This window comes from Canis lupus, chromosome 37 (genome assembly GCF_011100685.1).
Source record: "Canis lupus familiaris isolate Mischka breed German Shepherd chromosome 37, alternate assembly UU_Cfam_GSD_1.0, whole genome shotgun sequence".
Taxonomy (NCBI): domain Eukaryota; kingdom Metazoa; phylum Chordata; class Mammalia; order Carnivora; family Canidae; genus Canis; species Canis lupus.
In genome coordinates this window covers 5,355,129-5,368,426 of record NC_049258.1, presented here as the reverse complement: position 1 = coordinate 5,368,426, position 13,298 = coordinate 5,355,129, and the positions used below count along the sequence as shown (strand labels likewise).

At 35.5% G+C, this 13,298-nt stretch overlaps 1 protein-coding gene across 6 annotated transcripts in view; it reads right to left on the bottom strand.

Annotated features, from left to right (window-relative positions):
* Positions 1-13,298, bottom strand: part of SLC39A10 (solute carrier family 39 member 10) — a 136,733-nt gene that overhangs the window by 28,886 nt on the left and 94,549 nt on the right. For all 6 annotated transcript variants that reach the window (XM_038585213.1, XM_038585209.1, XM_038585211.1 and 3 more), the window contains 2 exons: positions 10,008-11,032; positions 7,926-8,133 (listed from right to left, as the gene is read on the bottom strand). In XM_038585213.1, the coding sequence (XP_038441141.1) occupies positions 7,926-8,133; positions 10,008-11,021 (1,222 nt within the window). In that variant the 5' untranslated portion in view covers positions 11,022-11,032. The remainder of the gene's footprint in view (positions 1-7,925; positions 8,134-10,007; positions 11,033-13,298) is intronic.

Sequence of the window (13,298 nt, the reverse complement as noted above, 5' to 3'; positions counted from 1 at the left end):
CAGACTGACACATTAAATTACCCAAGTGCTCGCACAAATAGTTGAGGGAGGTTCTGAGTGTGAAAGGGTATACGAATTCATGTGCACAAATGAGTACATGTCACATATTACACACTCCCAGCTATAATTTCTTATTTAACAGCTCTAAAATTATCTCTTTCTCATTCACTTGGGAAAGCAAATCTGTGAACTAAGAAAATAAATGCTTGAAAAAGAAAAGCCCATTTGATGATTAGGCAATCTTTGGCATTTGTGATATTTGGTATCTGAAACTCAGAAAATACAAGAAAACAAAAGCCCACAAAAGAGAAAGCCTTACATAAATCTATCCAGCAGCAGAGCACTACCTACCAGGGTGCCATCCTCAATGTATCTGTGAGGGAATGCCATTTTCTTAGAATAAAATGCTAATGATGTCCCTCGGGAGTCATTCAGGAAAATGGTATTACACTGAGCATGGACAGTGGCCCCTCCAAAAGCAGGTAATACACATATATACATGCATACATATAAAAACATACGCTTCTAAAAACTAATTAATACAAATGCTTTTGGTTCTCTGGTCACATAGTCAAATTACCGCCAATTAACTGGTTATTCATCAACAACAAAAGCCAAGAATCAGAAAAAGACTATACTCTTAAGATTAAAATGAAATAATATGTATAATTTTGAATACCTTATAGAACTTTTTTAAAAAATTAGTGTTTTCTCATTTTTCCAACTAGAGGAAATATATTTAGTATGCTTGCTACCTTCAAAAGATTTTTTAATTTACTTAAAAGAAATAAATTCTAGGACTAAAAAGGATCCTATAACTTCCAATAATGTAGTTTGGATATAAAACAGAGGGTACAACCGGGACTATCATAGTTTCATTATTCCTCTATGTTGTCTTGGTCAACAGAGTTGGAAATTATAAAAAAACAATTTCAAAGAGGCCAGTTATTCTGCCCCTTTATTTACTTACTTTTTAAAAACATTTTATTTACTTATTATTGAGAGACACAGAGAAAGCAGCAGAAACACAGGCAGAGGGAGAGGCAGGCTCCATGCAGGGAGCCCGACGTGGGACTCGATCCCGGGTCTCCAGGATCACACCCTGGGCTGAAGATGGCGCTAAACCGCTGAGCCACCCGGGCTGCCCTATTCTGCCCCATTAAAAAAAATAATTTTTTCAATTCCTTGCTTACCAGGAGTTACTTAAATTGGCAGGGTCATACTGTATAGATAGAAAGGACTTTAATAATCTATACCAGTGTTCCTCAAACTGCGCTCCTCTGAGTCTCACGTGGTATTCCACGGGGAGTGAGGGGAGAATTTAATGATCAAAAGGACTTGGTAATTCTTGGTTAAACAACAGCCTCTAACAGCTTAATAAGTGCTGTCAATTTCTGCAAGGGAACAGAGTGTGCATTATTTTTCTATCTCACTTGATCATGGAACCTATTATATCTCTCAATGAACCAGGATCCTACAAAACACGATCTGGAAATTCTTTTTTTTTTTTTTTTTAGATTTTATTTATTTGAGAAAGAAGAGAGAGAAAAGGCACACAAGCCAAGGGAGAGGGGTAGAGGGAGAAGCGGACTTCACACTGAGCAGGGAACCAGATCTAGGACTGGATGGATCCCAGGACCCTGAGAGCATGACCGGAGTCAAAGGCAGATGCTTAACCTACTGAGCCACCCAGGTGCCCCTGATTTGGAAAATTCTAATATAAACCATTGTTCTACGTTACAGATTTGCATTCTGAGGCAGAGAAATGTTATGTTAAATAATACAACTTCACATCTACTAGAATGACTATTTAAAAAACACACACACATGTTGACAAAGATGCAGAGAAACTGGAACCTTAGTACACTGTTGATGGGAATATAATGTGGCACAGCCACTGTAGAAACGGTTTGGTTAATTCCTCAGAAGGCTAAAAGGAATCCCTTTATAACACAGGAATTCTGTACCCAGGTATATTCCTCAAAAGAATTGAAAGCAAAGACTCAGATACTTCTATGCCTTGTGTTCATTAGAGCATCATTCAAAACAGCCAAAAGGTAGAAACAACGAAGTGTCCATCAACAGATGAATGGATTAACAAAATGTAGTACATACATACAAGAGCATTCAGCCATAAAAAGGAATGAAGTTCTAATAGATGCTACAATGTGGATGAACCTTGAAAACTACAGAGTGAAATAAACCAGACATAGACAAATATTGTACAATTCCACTTACACAAGCTCTCTAGAACAGAATAAATTCAGAAACAAAAAAGATGAAAAGTTACTAAGGGCTAGGAGGAAGAGGAAATGAAGATGTGTTGCTTAATGGTTACAAAGTTTCTATTTGGGGTGATAAAAAATTTTTTTAAGATAGTTTGGGAGTGCCTGGCTGGCTTAGTACAGCATGCAAGCATTCATCTTGGAGTTGTGAGTTCAAGCTCCATTTTGGGTGCAGAGATTACCTATAAATAAAATCTCTTAAAAAATAGTTTGATGGCTGCACAACATCATTAATGTAATAAATACCACTGATTTGTACAGTTTAGCAGTTAAAATGGCAAATCTTAGGTTATATACATTTTACCCTAATAAAAACATAGCTAGCTAAAATAAAATGGCAAAGTAAAAACTAAATTGAAAGTCCTCTCTTAATCCACTATTTTCTCCATTAAATTACAGTATTTTCAGAGAATTCTCAGCCAAGTGATTTATCACTTATATATTTACCTTAGAGGTGCTTTACATAAAGGAGGACATATAATACAATAAGTCTAAACATGAAAGTAAGAAGAAATACTAATTTTATTAAACCAAATGACAATCTTTCAAAATTTGAATAAAATAGAGGGGACGGGACAAAAGATTACTACAAAACAACCAACTACATGAAATCTCAGAATAAACTTGTATTTATTTCAATGTCACCTGAAAGTAAGGTTAAAATATTTATGTTCCATTTAATATAAATTATCACTTATTTTTGTCAGTGTTAAGAAATAACGAGCTGTATTTCTCATTGTGTAAAGAACTGTATTTCCCATTGTAGGTAAATCAGAAAATTTCCAGGTATTTTCTATAGGTTTCCAGGTATTTCTATAGGTTTTCCATTATAACTATTTCATTGGCAAAACAGTCCTCTCACAAGTGTATGCTATTATAAATACATGATTTCTTATACTGATTTCTTATTAATTTTTTAAAAGTAATTATAGCTTTCCAGTGCTAAAATTTTAAGTAATAGTCATTCTCACAACTTGCAAACCTTCTTCAAGGACAATTACAATCCTTTTAACCTATGAGAACTAACACTGTTTTGATTTTATTGTACTTGAGACATTTTCCCATGTTATTCAAGCACTTATTTTTAGATTTAATAACATTTAAGTTTACATAAGCTCTACCATAATTTCCTAGGTGTAGAAAAAAAGCAATTCAGGTAATAAAGTTTTTCTAATTTCTAACCAAATTATTGTGCTTTTGAAATCACAACTTGTTTAGTATAAAACAAGCCAAAAAACAAATCACAAAACAAGTGAACAAATTTTTCTAATTTCTAACCAAATTATTGTGCTTTTGAAACCCCAACTTGTTTAGTATAAAACAAGCCAAAAAAAAAAATTGCAAAACAAACGATAAAAGGCATCTTTTCTAAAACTTATGCAAAATAACAATATGCAAACTACTAAATACAACTAACAAACGTTTCCTTTATTTGTACCCAAGATACCATATACAATAAAAAAACATTAAATGTCTGAAACAAGCTTCACTTATTCTGCAAATTAGGTCGCTTAAAACGTTAAAGGTCTTCAAGCTTAGTTATTCACCAACTCCCTTTCTCATTATCTAGAGAGAAAATGCATTCTTTTAAAAAGAAGCGCTCATCTGTGGAAACTTTCTAATTAACTCGGTTCAAAGCATGTGCAAGATGGCAGTTTTCTACACTGTTTCAGCATTTTAATTGGCAGAAAATGCTTAGCGGCCTATTCACCACCCCCCCTTGGCAATTAAGCAAGGGTCAACTCTATGACTAAATGAGCCAATCTTGTGAAACAAACGATTTCTACCATAACAGTATATGGCAGACTTGGTTTACAGCAGTCTTTGAACAGTAATGAGGTAGTAGCTGTGTCACTATGGGAGATTTATATGGAACAAGTTAACCTTTCTTAATGGTGCAGCAGTCATTAAAAATAATTACTAGCAGGGCATTCTCTCTAACAACTATTAACATCTATCAGCATATAGTTAATTCAAGCTTCATTTCTGACAGTGCTAAAAACCACCTGCAAACAACTAATCAATATTCACTATTAGCTACATATTTGTTTTCAAAGCAAGTATAATTTCCTCTGAGGCTTCTCCGATTGAATAAACTCTAATTTTTAATATCTTATGATCGTCAAGCATCTGTCAACAGCTCTTGTTAAAATATATAGATTATGTCAATATTGTAACATAGAAAACTTTTAAGTCCTAATCCACTGTCGATGTAAAAACAACTAGAATTTCCTGGAAGCCTTAAAAATAAAAAAAAGACTCTTAGGTTGAACTCTAGATGCGACAATCCCATCAGCCTCTGTTTTTCCATGTAAAGAACAAATGTGGTTTTTTAAATTTAAATCAAGTACCTCAGACCTAATGTTCCCTTTTCTCCTACCTCAGTGAGAATTTCGAAGCACTCGAGAGACTGGCCCTTACGGTGTTTACTCATCTACAAACGTCTTTGAACACGAAGCCAGTGAAGGGACATATTTATCTGTCCAAAGACCAGAATTCAAAGCTTCTAAGTGGACTCACGTCCTCCGACCTTACTGAGCTTAGCTGACTGAGTAGGTCCTTCCTAACAAGACTATTCCTGGGTGTTGGGTTTTACTAATCCATCCTGACACCCATACTCACCTCTATCACTTTCTTACCTGTGTCTGCATCACCTGTCACAGCACTACCAAATGGAATTACATAGAACTCCCTGTATCTCCTTGTCACCTATGCTAGCAAAGTCGACGTAAGAACCTTTTTGGCAGGAAGTAGTGGAGAGGAGCGTCCAGGTTACGATTACTCTGGGTCCTATTACGGCTCTGCTCCCTGGCAGCTGTGTGACCTTGCACAAGTTACCTAATTTCTCAAAGCCTCCTCCTTTCCTCAGCAAACAGAAGTAAATTAAAGTGCCTGCATCAGGTAAATAGCCTTGTAAAAGTATTTAAAACAGGACATGGTAAGGTCCTAATAAATAGAAGACCTGATGATTAATTTATCTAAAGTTATTTTCATATCACAAAGAAATTAACCAGCAGGTGGGTACCTAATGAGGCTTATTAGTTCGTTAAGTCGTGACAGCATTTCCTTTCGCTTGTACTCTTTCAAGCTTTAATGAATATCTCTATTCAAATAAAACTCTGACATGTACACTGGACTGTGATACTCTTAAACGTGTCTACCTTATTCCTGTGCTATGAAAAATTTTTAAAATTCTGCCTTTTCAATCTTTTATCTTGTCAGACCCCATTTTTGACCCAAATTCACACGTTATCAATTTAGTCACTTCCATTACCAAGCAGCAGTGCCACTCCATCTTGGGCATTTCAACCAGAACTGCCTCCATTGTGATCTCACACATGATGAAGTTCATGAGAATTCTACTCATTCTGAGACACTGCATCATCAAAGTATACTAGTCCGACTGATACACAATCGATCCTTACCGTTAACGTAATCAATCAACACATATTTTGTATATGTGTTATATACTGTAGTTTTACAGTAATACCTTAATTTCTTCATTATTTCTAGGCTACACAATTCCTGTGAGTTTTTTCAAAATGTTGCAAACCTTCAAGAAACTATCCAATGTAGTTATTGAAAAATATCTGCATACAAGCATACACATGCAGCGCAAATCTGTGTTGTTCAAAGGTCAAGTATACTCATAAAACGATCCTCAGATTCATTTACAACGAGGGTCTTTCCTGGGTTATAACTGAAAGCTTATAGATTAATTTATTCATTTAATCAATATGTGAATGCTTTCTTGTTCAAAAGACCTAGTCACTTCCTTTAAGCAACTAAAGTCCAAGAAAAACAGATAACAAATCCAATTATGAAAATCTCCCAAGCTCTGTACAGGGATTGGATAGATCAAGGGAACTTAACTAAGTCTACGATGGTGAGTAAGTTATTCCAGAAGGTCTAACTCTTGAGCTGGATCTTTGAGAAATCATTGCGGTCACTCCACTAGAAAGGTTCAGAATGTGAAAAGGCTGAGATAAATGAGGGGAAAACAGAATAATCTATTATCAGGAGTCTGCTATGGTTACGGCCGAAATAAAAGGTGGGGGAAATGGGTGGAGAAGTAGGTAGGCAGAGGTCATATCCTAGAGAGTTGAGCATCCAACTCTTGATTTTTGCCTCAGGTCATGATCTCCGGGGATTGAGCCCCAAGTCTGGCTCCATACTTAGGAAGGAGACTGCTTGAAGATTCTCTCTCCCCTACTCCCTCGGCCCCTCCACCAGCTTGTACACTTTCTCGCTCTAAAATAAATAGATCTTTAAACAAAATAATTCAATAGAGTATTGTTAAAATTTAATGGGGGGAAAAAAGCATATGAAACACTTAGTACATGGAGAGCAAAATGATTAAACTCCCCTGGCTTGAATCCTAGCACTATCACTGACTAGCTCTGAGATTTTGGGAGTTAGTTATTAGAACATTGTCTACCTTATACAACTATTGTAAGAAGTAAAAGTCATTGAGTTCAGAAGAATGCCTTGTAATACTTGTTAATAAAAGTATATCAGCTGTCATTAAAAAGGAAAAACTCTGTGTTGGGAGACTCTCATTTGCATTTTAGAAAGGGAAGGTTATGAAGTTATTTCAACAATTCAATCAAGAACCAAGTTATGATGGAGTGGATAGTTAGAAGGTATTTCAGAGAAGACTCAATCGGACTTGACAATTGATTATGCAAGGGGAAAAAAAGAAAAACAAAGCCAAAGATTTTCAGATTTTTTTTTAAAAAAGATGGATTGTTATGACATTTGGGATTCAATAAGAGGTATACACTTTTTGTGGAGTAGAAGTTTGGGAAATACTAAGTGGGAGGTACCTGTGAACATCAAGGTGGAGCTATCTAGCCAACCAGATATGGTTCTAAAAAAGCCTAGAGAGATTTTTGGAAATAGTTTTTTTTTTTTAATTTTATTTATTTATTTGGGAGAGTGTGTGCAGATGCCCAAGTGTGTGCATGCATGCGCACATATGAGAAAAACTGCAAAAGCAGGAAGGACAGAGAGCAAGAGAGAGGGAGAAGCAGACTCCCAAGCAGATAGCCTGATGCAGGCTGGATCCCAGGACCTTGCGATCATGACCTGAGCCAAAGGCAGACACTCACTGAGCCACCAGGAGCCCCCTGGTAATCGTTCTGGTTTTACTTTTGTTGAAGCTCTCTATGAAACTGCCCATAATGAATTCCCGTGCCAATCACAGGCATTTCTGACATTCACTGAGTTAACAACATTGGCTTCCCTTTGATTTCCTTATAAACTTAATCTTAGCTTTTCACCACAGGTCCTCAACTCTGCTAAAAAGTTAATTATAACACCAAATGACTTTAATTGGCAGCCGCATTATTTACACTTGCCCATCAAGAAGAATCCATTTATCACAAACCCGTATCTCCTTTTTAATCTAATTCTCTATCCATGATAAGACTTTCCTCCATAGTCCCAGAAAAGACAAGGAGCTACTGTGCCTCCTGTCTTCCCCTAATCCTTTTTAAATGGTCATAATCTAATCCTGACTAAAACATAACAAAGTCACCAGAAGGAAGATGATAATTTGGAATTACTTTCTAATTCAATTACATTTTTTAAAAAAGTACAAAGACTATGAGGAACAAAAAAAACTTAAATCTTTCTTACCTGATGCCCCTATATTTGCCTTATCTTCAGGAACCTGATTTTTATCCTTATTTAAATCTTCAACTAGAAGTCTGTCAAAATGTTCAATACAAAGTCTGCTGTCGATTTGATATAATAAAGCAGGGCAAAGGTATGTAAATAAATCAGGTGAGATTGGAGAATTGGCACCATGACCATAGTATTTTAACAACTGAGTGACGTTCAAACACTGCAAAAAATTGATAAACCAATTAAGAGTCCTTTAAGAAAATTAAGCAGAAAAATAAATTACTGTGCAATAAAAAATATTCTAAATATTATTTGAAAATAACCTGTAATAAAGATATCTATTACAAATAAAACTGTTTGTTAAGAATTTATGATAGAAATACATTCGACTTCAATACCCAAAACTTTACGTGGACTTTAACTATTTTCTACTCCAACACATGAAAGATAATTGACTCTCTCAATAATTAATAAAAATCACACACAGCTGCATTCCTAAGGGGGTGAAGAGAAAAATCACTTCCCTATTCAAAGTGCAATCATCAATCATTCAAGATTCTTATTTGTTAAATAGACATGAGTACATTAACAACTTTATAATAAAATATACAATACAGACATTTTCACTGCCTAAGGTACCCCAGAAAAATATCATATTGGAAAATTCTAGCCCAATGCTAAAAGTGGAAGAGGAAAGAAGGCAGTTTCATCCACTGGTACTTTTAAGTACAAAACAAAGTAGAAAACAAAGAGCAAACAAGTTTGGACCTATCATATAGCAAATATCTAAAATGATACTCTTTGGTTGTATGCTTACAGACTTGCCACCTCATTATATGATTTTATTTATGGTACAAAAAACAAAATCAAAATATATAAACAAGAAAATTATTCTTCTCAGGTCTTAACATGAATTACTACTCTATCCAGTGCATAGAACATTTCTATAGAAATCCTGAGAAAATTCCCAATGTGTCAGACCTGTGAGGATATAAATCAACATGTTTGACTGATACAGACCCCACAAGTCTTGTAAAACGAGTAACATTCATGATAATGTCTGGTTATCATCAACAAAAGATGCTAGGATATTATCTATAGTAGTAAATAAATAAGAGCATTTCCTTACAAGTACACTAAGATTTTAAAACAGAAGTGCTTTTAAAATCAGTGCTGCTGAAAACCAGTATCTGATTATTCACACAGGGAAGAAACACAGAGATATTTTCATAGATGTAAAACATATTTCAATTATAGAGACAGAAACGGTGAGGTCATTTTCCCTACTAGACGGTGCTGCTTTTATGCATATGACAACAAATAAATTCAACAATCTTCTAGACTTTAATAAGTACTAAAAAGTAGAGTTAAATAAGGATGTCGATATACTTTTAATGAAACAAAAATAAACATGTATAAGGTAAGTAGTTTTAAAAAATTGGGAAGGAAATCCATCAAATGTGCAAGTATTCAAAAGAATATGAAAGTTTTTAAAACTTTCCTTTAAGGAAAACACAATCATCCCTTTACTAGTGGGCTTTATTATTCTATTGCCATCTGTCAAAGGCATGAGAAAAAATTAATTACGATGAAGTAGGCCCTACTATAAAGTGACATAGAGAAAACAAATCTACCACATTTAACGGACTTTGGAGCTACATCAGTAACTGGGAACCATTCTGTGGTTAATTCATTAAGCTAGAAATTTTGAAAAAGAAAATCCCTAGTTACTGTCCAACTGGACAGGTAAACAAAAAGGATTCAGTTTTCAAGTATCTAGAACCAACCAAAATAAACAAAATGAAAACTAACTTGGGAAGTCAAAACAAGTCATAAATAAGCAAGAAAGTAAAATAAGGAATATATGTTCTAACAACCTTTAAATATTTAGATTTTTTGAGAAACACTGAAAGTGAAAATCCAGATAAAAACCTTTAATCGGATTTTAATTCCTTAAAGTATTTTATTCAAGAATATTATATCTGGAAATTAAGTTTGAATATGATTGACTATCCTCCACTGTTACTTCTCTTTTTACCTAAAATGCTCCACAACTATGTGAGAATTATGGAGCAGCCATCTCTTTACACCTACCTCATGTTGACGGTCATCTTCGTTATGATCCTTGTGAGTAGCAGCTGAATAAATTGCACTTTTTTTAACGTGTGGTGCTTCTCGCTTTCTGGTATGTCGAAGCTCACCTTCATTATCAGGATTAAGATCTGGGTGTCCATGACCGGGATCATGACCATTATGTTCTGGAAGGCGCACATGAGAATGACCTGGGTTATGTACACGATCAGGTTTGTGGACCCGATTATGCTCATACTGTTCACCCCGATCATGGTTAGGGGGAAAACCTGGTGTAATAACTTCAGAATTTTCATTACTTTTCTTCCCTTTTCTCTTCCTCTTTCCTTTCGGTAGCTTACTCTCAGATTGTTCCTGTGTTTTATTGGTCTCTGTTGAAGGTTCATGGCTAGGCTCCCCACGCTCGCTGTGAGGAATGGAATCATTAGGAAAATGGCGAGTGGCGTTATGATCAAGGTGATGATGCAAACAATGGTGATGACATAAGCGATGACTATGGTCATGCATATGTTTATCATCAGATTTGACAGATACTTCAATGGTCTCTTTCTCTGGATCACACTTGTGGTTTCTTTTTGTTGATACGCTTGTCACAGTTTGATTTTCTGAATTTAAATGATTGTGGGAATGCTGGTGGTTATGAGAGTGAAAATGCTTTCCCTCTTGAACTGCCAAAATATCTAAGTGAGAAACATGATCATGGCCAAGATCCTCATGATTAATCTCAACTACTTTTATCTCTCCAAGGCCCAAGTTTGTTAAAAGTTTCTCCAGACCAAAAAAGGATAATCTTCCATTTTCACCGTAACGGTCAAAGAGTTTTTCAATATAGTATTTTTTTTCATTTTCAGCATCCAGCACTGAAAATTTGCTTGACTCCGACTCTGTCATTCCACGACGATGTCTGTGATGTTCTTCAGAACCATGGTCATGTTCTTCATGGCAATGGTTGCAGTGATGGAAAATAAATGTCAGCAAACAAATGAGGCAAAATTTTGTGTGCATATGTACCTTCATTTCTATTTTTCCTAAAGGGATTTAAAAAGAGAAGCAAGCATTAGTTCATACTTACATTCAATATAATCATTAACTCTCCAGCAACTGCCAATCCACTAGGCCAATGTTTTACCACATTTCTTTCAGTGCTATAAATCATTCTTTTCTTCAATTCCCTATAACAATGGCCCCTTTTAATGTATCAAAATAGTGCACAGCCCTTCAAATTAGTACAAATTGTTCAAAATTCCATCTATGGACTATCCTAACTCCTCCTAAGCACAACACTTAAGAGTCTACTATATATTTATACAGGAACTTCTGGCTTCCTTCCTATATGGTCCTTTACAAAAGCTTGCTGATCCTTGTTCTTGAGGTCCTGGTCAGTGCAGTAAGACAAGAAGATGAAACAGAACAGTAAAACTGGACAATAACATAAAATTGATTTCATTTCTATCCACTAGCAATAATTAGAAAATGAAATTAGAAAACCGTATCATTTACAGTAACAAATAGCTAGGAATAAATCTAACAAAAGATATGCAAGACCTTTACATAAATTAAAGATCACATATTACTGAGAGAAATGAAAGACCTAAATAAATCGGCTCTATCATGTTTATGACTGGATGTGATATACATCCAATGTAATACAAATCAAATTCTCAGAAGAAACTGAAAATTGATGAGGTACTTTTAATATTTATGTGGAAATAGGAAAGTCCAAAAATGGTCAACCTTCATGAAGATCAAGATAGAGGAACCCTCTCTACCAGCTACTAAAGATAGTATGGTATTTGGAAGAAGACAAACAAATATACCAAAGAAACAAAACAGTGTCTAAAAATAGTAGAGATTCTCTTTTCCTTGGTGCTTGATCAATTTGATTTCCATTTGGAAGAAAATACATAAATAAAACCTGATCCCTATAGAGGCGCCTGGGAGGTTCAGTGGTCGAGTGTCTGCCTTTGGCTCATGTTGTGATCCTGGGTCCTGGGGTAAGTCCTGCAAAAAGCTCCCTGCAGGGAGCCTGCTTCTCCCTCTGCCTATGTCTCTATCTCTCATGAACAAGTAAATAAAATCTTAAAACTTGACCCCTACCTTACACCATATATAAAAAGCAATTCAGACAGACTGGAAATCTAAAAAACAATAAATGTTAAAGCAATAAAGTGTCCATAACTGTGCCATTCAATACAATAGTCACTACCCACATATGGCTACCTAAATTTAAACTAACTACATTTAAAATTCAACTTCTCTTGGGGATCCCTGGGTGGCTCAGCAGTTTAGCGCCTGCCTTTGGCCCAGGGTGGGATCCTGGAGTCCCGGGATCGAGACCCGCGTCGGGCTCCCTGCATGGAGCCTGCTTCTCCCTCCTCCTGTGTCTCTGCCTCTCTCACTCTAGGTCTATCATAAATAAATAAACAAATCTTTAAAAAAATTTCAACTTCTCAATCACCTCAGTTAAATTTTAAATGCTCAATAGACGCTTTCAGCTAATGGCTACTACACTGGACAGTGTAAATACAGAATATGTCCATTATCACAAAATTCTACTGGACAACACACTTTTAGAATATAGAAATGCAGGTGAATCAATTGATTTTAAAATGTTCTAGAATAAACAGGTCGAAGTTATTTTCATGTTATATTTTAACTCATAAGTGTAAAATATTATCATTTCAACATGTAATGAGTATTAAAACTACTAGTGAGATTTTTACATTCTTTTTTTAATACTAGGTCATTGAAATCCAGCATGTATCTTACACTCACAGAACATCTTAGTTTAGACTAGCCACACTTCAAGTACTTGATAACCACATGTGTCTAATGGCTATGGTACTGAAAAGTGTAGATCTAGATTCATTTGAGAGGCTAGCTTCAAGACATTTAAAATAGAACATAAAAAATATTATAAAGGGAAACTGATAAAGTATACAACTAAAATTAAGGAATTTCTGTTCATCAGGACATATCATTAAGAGATTATTAATAAGGCAAGGGGCATCTTGGTGGCTCAGTCAGTTGAGCATCCGACTCTTGCCTTCAGCTCAGGTCGTGATCTCAGGGTTGTGAGATAGAGCCCCATATTGGGCTCTGTGCTTCCCCTGTCCTCCTTCCTCTCTCTCTCTCTCTCTCAAATAAATCTTGGAGAAAAAAATAAAAGGGTAAACCACAGATCTTTAAAATAAAAATGGGGGAGAGGGGCACCTGGCTGGCTCAGTAGGTAGACCATACTGAAGCTGTGGGTTCCAGCCCCATGTTGGGTAGAGAGATTACTTAAAAATAAAA